At 37.1% G+C, this 19,340-nt stretch overlaps 2 protein-coding genes across 2 annotated transcripts in view; one reads left to right on the top strand and one right to left on the bottom strand.

Annotated features, from left to right (window-relative positions):
• LOC105335076 (uncharacterized) overlaps window positions 1–19,340 on the bottom strand; it is a 147,051-nt gene that overhangs the window by 51,033 nt on the left and 76,678 nt on the right. The window lies entirely within an intron of this gene.
• On the top strand, window positions 3,249–8,081 carry LOC105335083 (uncharacterized). The gene is made up of 3 exons (XM_011438764.4): window positions 3,249–3,400; window positions 4,395–6,713; window positions 7,543–8,081. The coding sequence occupies exons 2-3, from the start codon at window positions 4,403–4,405 to the stop codon at window positions 7,557–7,559; spliced, it is 2,328 nt and encodes a 775-aa protein (XP_011437066.3). The 5' UTR covers window positions 3,249–3,400; window positions 4,395–4,402; the 3' UTR covers window positions 7,560–8,081.

Genomic DNA, 19,340 nt, shown 5'->3' with positions numbered 1-19,340 from the left:
GGAGACATATATAAGGGGTTGTTAATGATAATTAATAAAAGAAATAAAAAAAAAATTTTGAAAAAAAATATAGAAAAGGGTGGGTGGGGGGGGGGGGGGTAGTGCACGGTCCAGTCCACAAGCACCTGTGATTGAATAGAGACACCAAGTTAAGAATATGAATATGGTTCAAAGATTTTTGAGCATGAATATAACAAGATTTGTATAAAAGTGCAAAGATATACTCGCCATATCAAAGTTGATATTTGCTGATTGATAGTAAATGCAGAAAAATGATAAAATAAAAAATAAATAACCAAAAGAAAAAAAAAGAATGAAAGTGTACGTAAGTCACCAAAATTGGTACATGTATTTGTATATTAATGAATATAAATCACTGCTATGGTACCGACATGATCGGAACGTTTCTAGACGTCATAGAGCAATAAATGTTCTACATAGCTGCAGTTTTGGTGCCTTCTACATGTATTGCCGGGGACCGATCTGTTGACAATGCACGTTAGGATAAATTCGTTACTGCAGGCTTTATTTCTGGTTTTTCCTTTTGCTACAAGTTTGCAATGGAATTATGGTTCAAATTTTCAAATGGCAAATAAGTTCTTGTTCGGCTTTCCAAGCCATTTCGGCTCGGCTCCGTCCCGAGGAAATTTTGCCCCCAGAGCGTTGACATTTCGCCCTGAGCTGCCGGGTTTTCAAACCATATTCCTTCCAGATTTCGGAAAAGACAGCTGTTTTGCAAGTGTCAAAAATGCTTTTGATCGGAATTTTCCTCACCTGCCTCCAGGTCTGAGGAAACTTGACATGGTCAGCGCTCAGCCCTCCCCCCGGGGCATATATCAGCTCCCTCCTTCCGTAAGCCCAGTATACGGTTATGAAGAAGGTCCGATCTTTGTACCATACAAGCTCTCTAACAGTCGGTTCCCCATGTATGTCGGCATCGATAGACAGACCTATAAACCGGTTTATCCCCAGCTGAAGGTTTTGATTCCGTATTCAAAGCTCGTGACAACTCAGAAGCCGAACGGTAGAAATTACGTCATCTACTTACCCTTTCAGCCCGATGGATTCCGAAACGAATCCTGCGGAACACCAATCTATATTCCGATCCCAGGTAAAGATGGCGAGTTTTATAATTACCAGGAACATTCACTGGATGTAGCGCCATATCCCTCCAGCTATAAACTGGGCGGCCAGTTTCCAAATCGGCCTAGTCTTGGATTTCCTGGAGCGGCGTCCGCTGTTGGATTTTCAATGGGAGATGCTGTAGGAGCCATTACAGACGGATATGGGGAATCTTTACCAATTCCTTCGGCAGGTATAGATAATGCTTTATTAAGACAAAAGATTATTTAAATTTATCTTAGATTTTTTACTTGACTATTTAACTAATGATGATTTTATAAAATGCAAATGGAACATTAGGGACACTATTTTAAGGGGGGGGGGGGTCTTTCAGAATTACGAAATGTTTTATGCTTAATAAATGGCACTTTATTCAACTTTAAATAAACAAACTACTATTTATGAATTACTATAATAGCACAATTATCGCAAAAAAAACCTTGACATTAAGTGAAAGTACAGGTTTCATTTGATGTTTTACATGCATTAATTATATTGTCTTTTCAGGTCATGCATTTCATGGATAACGATTCTGGGAAAAAAAAACCGCCATTTCAGAATGTAGACACAGAGAGGACTTTTCGTTCAAAAGTACACATATAAACAAAACTGCCAACGAATTTTTATCTTAAATTTGTACAAATAAACAAGTTTGAAATGATAATAACTGTTGGTATTGCTGATTTTGCCATCTCCTCAGAGTCACGCCGATACAGCGCAATATTCATATCAGAGAGGGCGAGTTCACCGACAATGGCATGGAGGTTACTCTTGTCAAACGACTCGTCAAACATGGTGCTTGTTTTATCGTCTTGATTTTATGTTCTTTGTCAGACTCTTAAATCATCGGTTACATTGCCCAATGTAAAGAAAAAAAAGTTCACATAACACATTATAACCGACAGTGCTGCATGCTGTGAGGTACGACTGACTTTCCTATGAGACAGACATCACTTCCTGTTTTAAAATGTACATGTTCGTAAAAGCCGAAGATATACCGGAAGTGATGTGGATTCATGCTGCGCCCAGTTAATGGATAAGTTACTATCGGTCAGAGAATAGGTTTCCCCCTTAATATATACATCTTATCCTACCATCTCTCTTAAGCTTATTCTTTTGTTTGTAAGTGTGAATCATATTGTGCTTGAGAAACTTATACCTTTAATTATGTGTTTATATACTCCTTACTTCTTTTTTTTTTTTTTACAAGGATGAACCTATAATTTCTCATTATATGTACGTAGTCGATTTGAATAACTGTATCTTATCTTTAGTTGCAGAACTGTTGCTCCAAAACCGTTTTTGTACAAATGGACACGTAGCTTCACGTCCGCAACCCGAATTTCGCTACAGCTTTGATATTACGTTTGACGTATTTTGATAGGCAATGTGGTAATCATCTTAATTTTTAAAATAAACTCTGTAAAGCGAAAATACCAAACATATCATCTTGAGAGGAATGGACATGGATTTCGCCTCCTGTAAGATTGACCCCGAGGCCGAGAGCGGTACATTGATGTTTGCCAACAATAACCTTTGAAAGTGTTTGGTTAAATCAAAAAATAAACAAACGAGTACAAAGTTGTTTACACCATTTACTAATTCAGCATTAGTTAACAAATCATATAAACTAGGGATGAATCCATCGGTAACCATGGTAGGACGAACGAAATTAAATAAGGTTGTTTCTGTTTCAACTTCCGTTGTGCATGCGCCTTGAATTGTTATATTTAACCTACTCGACAAAAATTAATTTTATTTATCGCTAAGTTATATGTTGTTTTTTTTTTTGGTAAAAAAATCCTATTGAGGTGAAAGTTTATATAAACTTTATTACAAACTTTGGTAGCCTACAAATCCGCTTAAGCAACACAGCGAGTCCGTCTTTTTACTGCTCGTAATTAGGTAGAAATCTCACCTCTGTTCACCAAAAAGATTATTTCATCCGGGTACGCATAACTGATTTCATCCCAATATCAATTTAAATCACGAAATAAGAAATTCAACCGCCCAAAAGCCGTGAATGTATAGCTATTTTTCTTCGGAAATAGTAGCACAGTGGCCTAAAAACAGGGCAATTAAACATTGACTAAGTGTGGGGTTAATTGTTATATCTATTTTTTATTGCAAGAAGCGCGCTTTTGTGGCGTTGACAAGTGGTATTGCAAGCGACAAGCACAGGGTCGCATACACGCTCATAAATGATCGAATACCAAATACCAACCTCACTTGGGATATCAAAGGTTCTTGGCAACGGGTGCTGTGTGTGAGAGTCCAGGTTTGTAGTTAAAATGATAGTATAATGACGATGCTTCAATTACTGGTTTGGATAATAAAAAAATCATCTGAAAAATTGCGAAAATTTCTACATGAAGGCTCGATGGACGTGACTATTTTAATTCTATTATAACAAGAGCTTTGTATTAATGTATAGAAAAATATTTTAAGCAAAAATATCTCTTTGCTTAATACATGATATAGTTTGTGACCTAATATATCACACTAGCATCTATCTACAATATTAAGGCAGAACTGATTTGTAATTCGTTGACTATTCAGTCTCCTTCATTTGTGAATATTTGGACGATGTTTTATTGTTTGAAATATTATTTTTCTCCGACAGTTGTGAACATAATGAAAATTTGGGGTTCGCGACTTTATATTCTCGCAATTCCATACAAAACGGTGAAATCGCGGACTTTTAATTTACGTCCGTAAAATATGGACACACTTAAAGAATAAAAATCATTCTTTGTGTATTACTAGTATGAGGTGATCAAATCGGTAGGATGTGATCAAATCCAATAACACCCGAAGGGCTTTATGATAGATTTTATCACATCCGGCCGTATTTGATCACCGCATAATATCCAAAGAATTATTCCTTAATATATTCATGATTTTCGGTAATTGTTCGATTTATTAACTTAGTCATTGATGAATTGTATCGGGCCATACATTACGAAATCGAATTTAGTGTAATCATAGACAATTAAAGCCACTTGAAAATGTAAATATTAGCAAATAAAATATAAGGTAAATGTTTACTATTTATCTTCCTTAATTAGTGAATATTTTGATTAAGTTTTACCCTTTGGAATCAGAGAAAAAAATAAATGATAAACGAAACTTCTTTAAAGCATGTCAATGAGGGAACTATAATTCTGCACCTCTGACCAGTTTAAAAAATTAAAATTATATTATTCGCCTTTTGAAGATGTTTTTTTTTACACAGGGTAAAATCTCTTCTACCTTTCACACATTTGTTTTAGGGACACTTATGGCCAACAGCATGTTACTGAAACTCTTATGTGCCGTGACCTTCAGTGTCGTAGGGGTCAGCGCCACTTTTCAAATGGTGGATAGGAAAGAAATGGCCCCTATGGTTTTCCACCAAACTCCGTACTTTCAATTCAAGTCTGGATTCGGGGCATCTTTTAACGAATTCGTCGCACCAGCGCCCGAGCCTAGTTTCGGTATCCAGGCACAAGTACCAGTAGCTAATTCTGTAGGAACCGGCGCAACAACACTAAATATTGCAGGGCCCGAATCATTCCTAAATATTCTTGGAAATAAAGATAATTCATTAGGAGTCGGTGCAAGTACATTAATTTTGCCAGATCCCGAACCCTCAATTGGAAATTCTGGTGGAAAAGGTGGATCGTTTGGAATGGGCGGAAACACATTTCGCATGCCGGAAGTCGAACCATTCGTAAGAAATTCTCATGGGAAAAGTGATTTATCAGGAATTGGTGGAAATACTTTAAGTATTCCGGAACCAGAACCATTTTCAGGGACTGCTGGTGGTAAAGGTGGTTTATTTGGGAGAGGCGATACTACAGTTAATATTGGCGAACCCGAGCCCTTCGGAGGAAATTCTGGAGGTATAAGTGGATCATTTGGTGTAAGCGGAAATGGTATTCCCGAGCCCGAACCTTTTATTGGAGCTTCTGGTGGAAAGAGTGGTCCATTCGGTTTAGGGATAGATGCATTTTCCGTCCCAGAACCCGAACCATCGGGAAGAAATATCGCTGGCGGAAAAGGCGGAATTGCAAACGACATATTTCCATTCGAACGGAACACGTTTACTGGCAAAAAAGCATATCAACCTATGTTACCTGGATTTCCAGAAGTAATCATCCCTGATGAATTTAGAGATCCCTGTTTTCATAGGGTCAAAGCTGCATTTGCAAAAGCATATCCTTCGTTGCCAAAATTGACCGAAGAAATTACCCTCATCGCTGTTCCGATGCCCAGGTACGTGAAGGATCTTCCCCAATATGCATATCCGACTTATTCAGCCACTGGAATACTTTACGCTCCATACCGAATGCCAACTACAAACTACCCCCTGTTCGTTCCGTTCAATGCTTCTGTGGAGGGAAAACTGGAACTGGACCGTCATCCATTATTACTTCCTTATCCGCAGCTTGCCGCAAGTCAACCTAAGTATGGTCGCGAGTACCCTATATACATACCGTTCTCTACAAAAGCAGTAAGGGCATATCCTGAACACACCTCATGTGGAAATGACATATGGTTGCCATTTCAAGTAGGTAAAAAGCAGTTTTTCAGATACAGAAGATTCACTCTGGAATTGCCGAAAGTCTCCTCTACGATTCAAAATCCAAACAAACTTAAAGGTAGCGCACTCTCTGCATTACCCTCTTTTACACCGATCAGTCCTATTGCTCCTGTAATCCTTCCAGTGATCCCTAGCTTCACGCCGATGATCCCAACTATGACAATGCCTCTTGTTCCGATGAAATATCCTTCTTTTATACCACCCCTAAAGCCGATGATACCAACGATCCCGATGGCCACTAAAAATGACTTTGGATCGACCTTCGGTTCACCTGCAAGTATTCCTTTGAATTCGGTATCAGGTGGCTATACGGAGTTTCCTTCTTCTTCGTCCATTTCTTTGAATTCAGGATCTGGGGGATACTCAGGATTCCCCTCACCTGCAGGCATTTCTTTGAACTCAGGATCTGGGGGATACTCAGGATTCCCCTCACCTGCAGGCATTTCTTTGAACTCAGGATATGGGGGATACTCAGGATTTGATTCACCTGCAGGCATTTCTTTGAACTCAGGATCTGGGGGATACTCAGGATTTGACTCACCTGCAGGCATTTCTTTAAACTCAGGATCAGCTGGCTATTCGGGATTTCCATCACCTGCAGGCATTTCTGTAGACTCGGGATCTGGAGGCTACTCAGGATTTGGTTCATCTGCAGGCATTTCTTTGGACTCGATATCAGGTGGCTACATGGGATTCCCCTCACCTGCAGGCATTTCTTTGAACTCGGGTTCAGGTGGCTATATGGGATTTTCATCACCTGCAGGCATTTCTTTGGACTTGGGATCTGCGGGATATGCAGGATCACAGTGGGCAATGCAGTCTGCCCCAGTTTTATCATCTGGATCTTTTGTTTATAACAATGTTCACGGTAACAACCCAGCATTCACACAACTGTCACTTCAATCGGTGGCTGAGCCAGCGGCCATTAATATCCACCCTTCCGGCTCTTTCAGCACAATTAACTCGGCCGGAAAAGGGTCATCTCAAACACCAACCTCGACAAAAAGTATGTTTGTGATTGTTATTTTTAAGTCAATATTCTGACTACTGCATGTCAAACGTTGCAATATTCGATCTTTTCCATTTGAATTATAAATATACATTTGTATTGTATAATTTTCAATTTGTATTGTATAATTTTCAATTTGTATTTTATATTAATTTTCCATTGTATAGAAAACCATACAATACAAATGAATAATTATACAACACAAATAGAAAATTATACAATACAAATGGAAAATTATAGAATACAAATGGAACATTATACAATACAAATAGAAAATTAAACAATACAAATGAATATTTATATAATACAAATGAAAAAGATCGAATATTGCAACGTTGGACATGCCATAGACTGCTTTGTTATTGCTTCTATAATTTCCGATGGTTTATTTGTCCCATTGTTAAAGTTCGTATAGATTAACATAAATTATTACTTACTACACAAGAGGGACTAGGCTATATATCTTCAGAGAGATTGAAATGATGGGTAAGTTGGAAACGTGCCCGATTCTACAGAATGTTGTTTTATAGTTTAATGTCGGGAATTATCCCGTTCTACCATAATTGTTATCGATAGAAATAGAAACCATACATTGACCTGGCAATATGATAACTTTAGGTCATTGACATTGGTAATGACATTCTTACAACCTATCTCAATTCATATACATGTATTCATATAACCTTGTCTAGAAATCGTCATGGTAAAAGTGCATCTTTTCAAACGGTAATTATAGCTATGACCGGAGATAAAAAAAAAAGTTTGGATTTATCTTAATTGTGGCAATATACCTTAACTAAAAGTATTTTGTGTGTATCTTTGACAGAACGTGGGTATTACTGACACCAAGAAGGGGAAGCCATGAACAGACTACAGGTATATTGACAGGATGAAATGACGGACACCTTCCATATGACGGGTAAATTCCAACCACTGTCTGCATATGAATTTCACCGGAGCTGGGACATGCATTCATAGCTTAACCAAACACGTGTTTGACATATTCTTCTTACCTGGCGGATTGTTAATAATTTGGAGTTGTCTTTGTCTTCATCCTTCGCGTGTGACTGTGTATATGTGGGCTAATGTTGACGATATCATTGAGGAGAACGAAGCAATGACTGGGTTGTTTTACAGCCTTGAATATTGTATTACTACTTGAGCTTTTTACTAACATTATTTCACCGTCACACTGACTTTAATATTGTCCATCTTATTAATATGTTTCGACTTTGCTGTTTTGATTGTTTAAATTCTATTTATCTATTAAACATTAATAAATTGTTTCCTCTATTGATGAATCTCTCTCTCTCTCTCTCTCTCTCTCTCTCTCTCTCTCTCTCTCTCTGTTAATGACATTTCGAGGGTAATCCGAAGTAAAAGATAGATAATGTTAACCGCTTTGCTTCTTTCTAATGTATTTTTTTAAAATTAAGATTCGATGGATGCTTGTTTTAATTATCCGTGAGTAAATACATATATATCATATTTATCGATCACAGCATGGAGAAATTGAAATTAATCTTAAAATACAATATGGTGAATGACTGATGGATTTGTGTTGTTTTATCTTACAAGATTATCGATGATTATTAGTTTTGAAAATCTGCATCGATAGAAATAGAGGAAGGTGGAAAAAAGTCACTCCTCTCACTTTTTATTTCAAGTGTCAATTGTAATCACCAAGACTATGACATGCCACTGTATTACAGGGAGAGGAAATGAACAAGAAAAATGTTTCTGTACTACATTTGTGTTCATATGCAGTTCAAAATAGTGAATATTAGTTACAATTTTTAATAAATTGATGACCTTGTATAAACTAGTAAAATGTAATGTGCAATTAGACAAACGAAATAAAATACAACCCCGTTCCCACCACACGCGCACGCGCTCTCAGTCGTAAAACTGGTTGGCCTTTACCATATGCATGCAATCGACTTAATTGATGGAAAAGGCCAAGCCATGCGCCAGTGCTTTCCAAAACCACGTGTTTATATTGTACAATGAACGAATTCAGTTCTTTTCTTTAAAATCTTTTCTCATTATGTGAATACTGAAATCCTGAATTAATTTACCCATGTTGTGAGTGAATCCAATGTCAAAATTACAGTAGTATATAACTTCAATTTCAATCCTAATTTCCTTATTTTCATATCAATTTTTTCCATACTCCCAAAAAAGTGGGGGGGGGGGGGGGCAACTCCATCATAATTCAAATTTTTATATGTAAATTTAAAAAAATTTGTTGATCCGCGAAAAAGTGGGGGGGGGGGGGGGGAGGGGGGTCCCCCCCTGCCCCCCACCCTTGATGCTACGTGCCTGAATGAAAAACATTTGTAAGAATGTCTATTTAACTTTATAAAAAAAAAGACGGGAGCAATTGCAGTTATAGAGATATGAATGCAACCATTGTCAGATTATTATGAAAACAGCGATGGGGCTATTCACATACAATCACGTATGAACAAATAAAAATATTTGAAATTTCATTTATTCTTTGATGTGAGTGATACAATATTTCACCTCGTTTCACAACCGAGAACAAACCTGTTTGCAATAAATAATATGACCAGATAACCATACAGTGGTTCCATTAATGTCCATTCTATTGTAAAGCCCATTCTGTGACAGAAATGGTCATGAAATCGTCAAGTTCAGCGCCGAAAAAAACCCCGACTGGTGAAAGCGTGAACTTCTGACATTTGACAGATGCTCGAATCCGGGCTGGAGACGGAGCAGACATTTTGTCTTCGCAGACGACAGTTGCCAGGCATCTCGTAGCAGGTAAGAAATTCAGAAGCTTACAAATATAGATTTGGCATTCCTTTTTTCAAAAAATGATTTTTACATTAAAAAATATCAAACTGCTTGGTCCAATATTTCTACCAAGAATAAAATTTATAAAAGAAATATACAAAAATTATATAAATATTTTCTCAAAAAAAGTTTTAAAAATTGCACCGTGTAACAACTACATAATCGCCCATTTTTCAGACATAAAAACTGAATACATGTAAAATTAAAATGATTTCTGTAGGGTCACACCATATGCAATGCAAAAATCTGATTAGTTTTTTCACCCTATTGTTTTAGATGAAAACACAAATATTCTCATGTGTGCGTTTTTTTATTAGACATAACTAAAAGGTTGCAAATTTCTTATCATACAGTTTACAAGCATCGGGATGGATTTAACAAGGAGGGGGGGGGGGGAAGTCGCCCGCTTCCCTCTTAAAAAATTTCGCTTTACGCTTTGTAAACACATTTTGGATATCGTTTTATTCTTAGAAATATTGCTTTAATGATAGGAAAAAACTAGTGCATTGCCTCTTGATATACTAGTATATGAACATACGTAATATCATCATCGTTTTACAGCGTCCATAATTATATATGTGCAATATCGGATCAAGCAGCTAAAAGGCAATTTTTTCAAGAACTAAAATAATTGATTAACAAAAAAATTGCAATATTGATCGTCATATAGTACAATACGAGAAGTGGAAAGAGCAACATATATTCACTGCAATTAAGTAAAAGAAATGAATAGTGATTCAAATTTTTTTCAGGTACAGCATAAGTCAACAGCATGCTGTTGAAACTTTTGTGTACCCTGGCCATAGGTGCCCTAGCAATATCCGGGGAATTTTCGATACATCCCGGAGGAGACAGAAAATTTGGAGGACCAATGATCCATCCAGGACCTTCCTATGATCGATACAAATCTGGGTTTGGAGCTTCTTTTGGTGAATTTGCTGCACCTGTACCAGAGCCAGAACCGTTTCGTGGAACTGGACCAGGTTTTGGTGGAAGCGGATTTGGATTAGATCTTTTCGGTGGCGGTGGAGGATTTGCAGGAGTGGGAGGTTTTGGAGGGGGAGGTGGATTTGGAGGAGGAGGAGGAGGAGGAGGAGGAGGAGGAGGAGGAGGAGGAGGAGGAGGAGGAGGAGGAGGAGGAGGAGGAGGAGGAGGAGGAGGAGGAGGAGGAGGAGGAGGAGGAGGAGGAGGAGGAGGAGGCGGTGGAGGAGGAGGTGGAGGCGGCGGCGGAGGAGGTGGAGGCGGTGGTGGAGGCGGCGGAGGTGGAGGAGGCGGTGGAGGCGGCGGCGGAGGAGGAGGCGGCGGGGGAGGAGGAGGAGGTGGTGGAGGAGGAGGAGGAGGAGGAGGAGGAGGAGGAGGAGGAGGAGGAGGAGGAGGAGGAGGAGGAGGAGGAGGTGGTGGTGGAGGAGGAGGTGGAGGCGGCGGAGGAGGAGGCGGCGGGGGAGGAGGAGGAGGTGGTGGTGGAGGCGGAGGAGGAGGAGGCGGTGGAGGAGGTGGAGGTGGAGGAGGTGGTGGTGGAGGAGGAGGCGGTGGAGGAGGTGGAGGTGGATTTGGTTACCTCAAAGGAAACATTTATAACGGGAGAAAAGCATATCAACCAATGTTGAAAAAATTTCCTCAGGTATATCTTCCGGACGACATGTTCGATCCGTGTTTTGAAAGAGTGAAAGAAGCATTTGCTAAAGCTTATCCTGGTTTACCTAAAAATTTATATACTCCAATCGATGGCGAAGGTTATCCGGAACCAAAGTATGTCAAAGAACTTCCGCCGCACGGTTTTCCAGCTTACGCAGGACGGTATCTTCTTTACGTCCCTTACAGACTTCCAACCTCAAGTTTTCCGATGTATGTTCCTTTCCATTATAGATCTGCTCAACTTGCCATTAAAGAGTTTCCGTTATTGTTACCATTCTCACAACTAACTGCAAGCCAACCGAAATATGGTCGGGAATACCCAGTTTATCTTCCATTTATGTCGGAGCAAGTGAAAAAAAATTCAGGTTTGCCTTGTGGGAGTTTTATTCACATTCCGTTCCCAGCTGGTAAAAAGGAATTTTACAGATACAAGTACTTCCGTTTAGATATCCCTGATGTGGAAGCAGGTGCCGGCGCCGCTGCGGCGGCGGCGGCGGCAGCAGCAGCACCTGCACCTGAACCTGAACCTAAATTTAATTTTCCAAAGTTTACACCAGCTCTTCCTTTTATTCCGAAACCTGCACCAATCATCCCTGTGGCATTTCCAAGTCCAAAAATACAACCCCTCTTACCGCAACCCATTTCTGCTTTCCCAATGAAACAGTTTGACATGGGGCCTGTATCGGAGTTCGGTTCATTTTACGAAGGACCACAAATCAGTCCCGGTGCGTTTGCTCCAGCGCCGGTTCTCCATTCCGGAAAGTTTGATGATTATGCCTCGTATGGTTCATTCTCTTCAGGTTTTATTTCCGGTGGTGAGGCATTTTCAGAAGTCAAACCCGTGTCAGGATTTCCATTTAGGCCACCAATGGCAATTACAGCGCCTTTGACTGTTTCTGGATCCTCTGGAATTTCTGGTAAGAATATGCCAATGTTTTACTATAATAAAAATGAAGTGGGTTTTGAAACATTATGGGATGAAGAATTTTTAAATATTTTCTCAAAAAGCACTTGGTTTTTACCAACACTTATGGTTATAGGAAGACGCGCGTTTTACAAAATGTGTAATTAAACAGAACACTTATCTCGCCGACAAGTCCAACGACCAGTTGTAAATTCTTAACAAAGTATCTTACTTAAAAATCGACTCGAGAAATTTCACAGTAATTCATTAAGACATTACATGTAGCTACTAGTATCATGGATATGCACATTAGATAAATTAATTTGAACATGTACGTCTCTACGACTAACATCTAGAAATAAATGGAGATGTTAACAATCCATGCACTACTTGGCCGACTTACATAAAATGCTACAATATTACATTATTTATGAAAGTACCGTAAACGCAAGGCTTGCTTTGAAACAGCATAATACAATTTTCTGATTTTTTATTCCTCTAAAATGGAAATATTAACGTTTTTAGAGGTGAGCAGGATATGCCGCGTGAGTTTTGTCGATAATTATTTCCAAATGCCGTTTTCTTAAACTTGCTTTAAATGTGTATTTTCAGGAGGCGGTTATTATTAGAGGGTATTCGAACAAACCTTTCGGTACCTTTCTACATTTACATCACTATCCGAGGGAGCTCGCGTACCCGCCACGCTTGCAATGATAGAGGAGAGATGTTTGGTCCCCGTGTTTCAATATTATCAACAGTGTATTCTTTGTTTCACGTTTATTTTTTACTCATTACTTTTAATAAATTTATTTTTGAAAATATGTTTTTATTGCTATAATAAGACTCAGTGTAACCCGCAATCATGGTTTTTAAGGAATTACATGCATTAGGTGTAGAGAGGATCAGCACCCAATCAAACATTACAAAGGAAATAAGAAGGTATTTTAATAATCGTTGATTTATATAGTTAGATCATGTATCATTCCGGAAAAAAAGGTTCAAGTACAACACTTGATTTACATAGTCATATTATGATGATACAGGTTGTCATTCTCGCCAGGGTCTGACAAGTATCGATAAAAGGTCATCTTCACACGACCTCTACATTTGCATACAATCTAAATGTACCCAACCATGCAATCACAGATATGCTTTTATTTGTTCTTTGAGAATTGTAACTCTTCAATACTAAACAAACATGAATCATTTTTTATCTCCTTTTGAAGAGTTCCAATAAAGCTTCTAAAGCAGTGAAAGCTATTTCCTGATTGGTTAGAATTAAAGGTCATGTGAGGATGACCTTCTATCGTCAGACCCTGTTGGGTGTAAGAAGAAGGAAGGTGGTTTTCATCAGAATGCAAAATTGCTTTTTTCCTCTTCATTTTAAAAAAAAACATTCGAACTTTATGGGCGTTTATAACCAAAAATTAATTTTTGTGGTCAATGTTGGTTAACCATGGCCAGAAACGATCGAACTTTTTTTTAAATATGGAAAAACAAACCTTGATGTACTGAAATCAAACTAATGTCAAATATACACAAAAATATAGTAATAACCTTTGTAGAAGGAATTTGTTCGTTTTTTGCCATTCAATTAATTATTATTTCTAGGAGAAGACCAAAGTTATATAATTAAGTCCGGAACTTCGCTGTTTTCTTTATGGTCTCTACTAAATTTAAAGAAAATGATTTGGTTTGATACGAGAAAAACTTTAATTCGGTCGATTTTTATTTGTTAACATTGTAGAAATATTACCTAAAATCCATTGAAACTGATTAATTCAAAGCAGTTTAAAGTTTTTACAGCGTCCGTAATGTATGCGATCAAATATACCAATTCATTCCAAGCAAAGTTATTTGAGGAACGAAGAATCGTTCTTTGAGTATTATGAGGTGATCAAATACGGTCGGGGTGATCAAATCCTGTCAAGTCAGAAGGGCTTTATGGCAGATTTAATCATGCTAGACCGTATTAATAATATCACCTCATAATATTCAAAGAATGATTCCTTACTACTTATATTTATATAATTTTCAGCAGTTGTACGAGGGTTGATCCAAAAGTAATGTCACAGATGCGACAAAATCGTGAAAAATCCACGTAACAAAAAAAAAAACTTATGCTTTGAGATATCTATCTATTTCAATTCAGATCTGAATATTTTAATCCATTACGATAAATACTTCTGAAGATAAAATATTTTGTAGGGCGTAAAGCAAGGATAGTTGCCGCACGCTAGCGACGTCATTTTTAGATCTTTGGCGTTCTGGTAGAATTTCGTAATTTAGTACTTTATAAAAATTGGCCACGGTGCTTTTACATTTTTTTTAGTTTTTTTTTTTCTTAAAGTATTTAATTACTGTTTTTGTAATCGATCGGGTTGTACATGTATATTGAATATATTTAATGTGCGATCAGTTTGTCGAGGTCTCTTCGAGAAGAAATGAACGGAGCTTTATGATATAGCTTAATACGTAAGAACCTAGTTTTAAATATCCTTCAGAACGTGTATCTTCTGTCTATTTAATTTATCTATTAACATAACATATGCTTTTAATAGATATTGGAACCACGTTAAGGGTACCCTGTGCACTCGCTCTCAATTTTAGGTTGATATATAAATTCCAGTACATTTTCAGGTGATTTCTATCTATCGAAGCAAAAAATGTTTCGTATCACTATTCGCATATCCAGTCTTTTTATTCCTTGGTCTAGATACAAAAGGCATTGCGTAGATATCCAAAATGGACGGTGATGGTCCCTATTTTTTTTTAATCAGTTAGAAAAAGTCTATGATATATCTGTTTCAAAATATTGTGTTGTTTGGATCTTTTTTAAAATTTGAAATTATGTTATTTATAAATAAATACAACCCTTAAAAAGACGTAAATTCATGATGCGGCGATGTGACGTATATATCATGCTATAAATATCAATATCTTGTTCAGTGTTCAACGAAATTTAATCAAAACTTTACTTCAAATTAAAATTCTAATAAGGAAAATTTTTATTTATCATTTCATACAATACAGAGCAAGTGTGAAACGCGGTGCATAGTGGGACATTACTTTTGGATCAACCCTTGTACGATTAAATATTTAAAAATGCTTTATATTTATCGTGGACGAAGACACTGGAAAATGTAAATATATAAGCTTTGATGATCTGGGTCAGCCAAGTCTGGGTGAAGTGTTTCTGAATATGAAGTAAAACAACAAATGAATCAATCAATCAGTCTTGAAAACGATTTAAAATATTGAACGAAGACAAAAAGTACGTGCAAGTTTGGTCACCTTTAGAGTTAATAAAATGATTTTAAAAAAAGGAATGATGTTTTAAAGTGAGCATTCAAATATGTGTAAACAAAATTGCAATTGGTTCCCAATCGATATGAACTGCTTTGTACTTGGGTTTTCTTCAATTCCTTACACGTGCTTTGAGCCGACTTGATGGGCGACGATTCCGGGCCGCCGGTTCCAAAGCCCCGGATGTAGGTCAGACAACAAATTGATATAACATTCAAACGGGTTGTCAATCTCTTCTGGTTTGACAACATTTATTTCTCTCTTCATGCCAGGTAAACCTTCACATGTCCTATAAACAAGATCAAGGTACTCGCCAGGTAAGTCCATCACTGCTTTTCTTTGTGACTTTTATGGTACTATACTAGTTTTGTTCTAGAAACAAACCAACTATTGTAAGTAAACTCCTCTTTTCAGTTGATGAAATTTATTCAAATTATTTTTTTTTCTTTTAGATTGAACTTTTTTATGACAAATTTTTAGTTTTGCCGCGAATTTCTATTAATATAAATTATCAATTTTTTTTTTCAATGATAAAATTTACGCATCTGCATTTTCCATTTTGAGTGATTTTCCTCAAAATATATCAATAACTTATCTGATTTGGACCTTAATGTGCTTTCTGATCGGATGAAAAATTGTCTATATCATATAAAGAATGTTGGCAACGTCACAATTGAACTACCGTCTAAAACGTTATAATTCGCCTGATATTACATTAAACGTCAATTCTATCTCTTGATCCTCTTTTGTTTGAAATGCATTTAAATTGAATTATTTTTTCAACGGAAAATGACGTATTCGTAAATTTTTTTTTTATATCCATTCCCTCCTTTTTTAATTGAAAAGAGCCAACTCCCAGCAAAAAAAGCCCGAAACAAGCAGACTTTTTAACAACAAAAATTAACACATCCCCCCCCCCCCCGAAAAAAATCCCACAAAAGTATAAACATAGGCATTCATTAAATTTTCTGAAAGAGTTGTCCAACATTGTCATTAGGCAAGCAACATTAACATCATAAAAAAGGCGTGAATTTTTACACTGACCAAAAAGGTCACGTGCCAGCATAGCATTCGTCAATCAAGCTGTGTCAGAATGCTGACCAAAGCCGGCGATTTTCATATTTCTGTCATCACATAGGCTATAAACCCGAATTTAGTGCTGATTATACTGTATTTGTCCTACTGAGTAAAACCGCAAAGAAAGAGTAAATGTTAGATCAACATTACGCGTGGCCAGGTTGCACTCTCTGTGTACTTTCTCTTTATTACAAAAATGATTTTAGTCATCATGATTTTTATGCATCACGTTTATATGAGAGCGTCTAAACTTTAACCATAATTTGTAGAAAGAAGCGAAAATTACTGTTGTAATGATGAGGACATTTTTAATAACTGTCTATAATTTTTTATGTACTGCGTTTTTCATGAAAATATTCATTTTGAATAATAATTTTTCAGGTAACCCTTAATGATGTGGCAGTTAAGTTGCATCATATTTGCAAACGCTGTTTTCCAATGCATTCCTCAAACACAGATCCGTACCGGAGACACGTGGATTGTCGACGAGGGGCTTACTTCCGGTGGATCTGGCTTTGTGTCCGATTCGGTGATTCCGTACAGAGTTTTGGGCAGTGATTTAATGGAATCCCCGGTACAATCCGTATCCCTGACAGGAGTGTTATCCAGGGCTCTAAACTTAAACAGAATTCCAAACGGAACTACCAGACAGAGTACTGTATCAACGGACCCCGGACCGTCAGTGTTTTATTCAGAGTATGAAGGATTCCAGCCCATTACTTTATCGGTCAATGATCAGGACTCTTGTTACGTTAGAATTAAATCAGAGTTCGATAGATCCTATCCAAGACTACCTAGGTTAAACCCAGATGTTTCGTCACGAAATTCTCTATCGGATCCTGTTCCTAGCCGAGTTTCCCAACTTCCGACCGGGATTTCCCCAATATATTTACTGTCTGAGACAACAAATCCCATTGCGTACGTTCCATACAGACTCCAAAACAAGGGTGCCCCGCTTAGAGTTCCTTTTGACAGAGAAACGAGAAGATTGGCATATCCCGAATTTCCTCTTCTTTTACCTTATACACAACTTTCAATCAATGACTCGTCTGAGAATAGAAAATATGTCATTTACATTCCTTTTCAGCCCAATAGTAACGTGTTCCGAAGCAGATGCCCCGCTGTATCAGTTCCTGTCATATTTCGGAAGGGCGAGTTCCCGAAATATGCACCTTATAGAGTCGTCCTTGACAGCGAGCAGCCAAGAATAACAACTGTGCTTCTGTGAAATTAGAAACGAAGATGAGACTTTGCCATATTGTTCTCTTTATAGTACTATGCAGCAACATACATGTAATCATGGCTAACTATTTTTTAAGAAAGGACATTTTAATGAGGAACACCATCGATAGTTTGGCTTGGGGGGTTTTCTTTAGAGAAGGACGGCCTTTTGATTTTATGTTATTTTCATATATATCTACGATATTTAATTTGTTATTTAGTGACATTTAAAAAGTGTTAGTGAATGTGTCATATTGTTTTTTATATATATTTATTAAATAAAATCAAGTATACATGTAATGCAAAAATACATCTATTTGCAAAAACAAAAACAAAAACAAAACAAAAGCAAAGCATATAAAAACAAACAAACAAACTTCCACCAGATTAATTTTATTTATGTCAGTGTAATTAACCAAATTATATGCAAAAAAATCGGTCGTCACAAGTAAACGTATTTTTTAGCAAATCAGGTGTGTTTGAGATGGGGGGGGGGGGGGGGGGGGGGCTATGGATATGACGCAACTTGTTGTCTACAATCCTTTGCAAATGATTTATATTTTTAATTAGTTTAAGGATCAGTTAAATCTTTCAGTGTTTTTATTTAACTATAAACTAATGTATATAAGTGTTTGTTTTCATTGTCACATATTGCATTGTCACCCCAAAGTAAAACATGATCATTGGCAGTATTTAGATTAACAATATGAAAATTGTCATTTTAAAGAACATTTCTAGCATCTTATTACATGTCAAAAAATAATGATAAGTATCTTCGAGCTTACCACACGAACAGAGTGGACTGCTGATAATATTGCATCGAAATAAATCGTTATTGTGACGATGTCTAGTACGAATAATATTCAAATATCAATCAACATATGTAAGAGAAATTAGGTCTAGTTCTACAAGTAAGCCCATTTTCATTTTTAACAGAAACATGTATTTTTGTTTTCTTAAAAAATGCGAATGGGGTCACTTTCACGATCATCCTTTGAAAGCGCATCCCATTCATTAACAACAGTAGGAACAAACGAAAGTTAGTATAGTGTAATTATGTGCATTTCTGGTATGATATAGTTAGATGCATTAATTAACACGCTTATTTGGAAAAAAATACCCATTAACATCGATGTGGCAGTAATGCACTACCCAATTTTATCGCATTGGCATCTATTCTAAAGGATTGTACTAAGTTTCTGACCCGAATTAAAACAGTTATACAATCTCACGATTTAAGACGCTGAATTGCCAATGTGTTCCCTTAACAACCCCGCAAACATACATTACACAACTGGGTAAATTGTTTCGATTCATTTTATACTATATTTTTAGTCTGGATATTTTCCTTCTACTACTAAGCGTTATTTACCCTTTCAAAGTAAAGAGATTCCCTAGAAGCAGAAATAGATAAACCTGTAACAATTCTTGCTGCAATCATTTGTATTTTTTTTTCTAATTTTTCAGAATCAGTAATAAAACATCAGATGCATATTTAAACTAAAGCTTTATAAATTATATATTATTATACTTTCATGTTACATACTTGAAATGTGATTGGCTTAGACGCAGTTGATAATCCGTTCTATCACCCTCAGCGTTAGCAACGCACTTGGCAACGGGTAACACAACGAATTGTTACATGCGCGTAAATTATCCGC

Source organism: Magallana gigas, chromosome 7 (assembly GCF_963853765.1).
Source record: "Magallana gigas chromosome 7, xbMagGiga1.1, whole genome shotgun sequence".
Lineage (NCBI taxonomy): Eukaryota > Metazoa > Mollusca > Bivalvia > Ostreida > Ostreidae > Magallana > Magallana gigas.
This window is presented reverse-complemented; position numbering and strand designations above follow the sequence as displayed.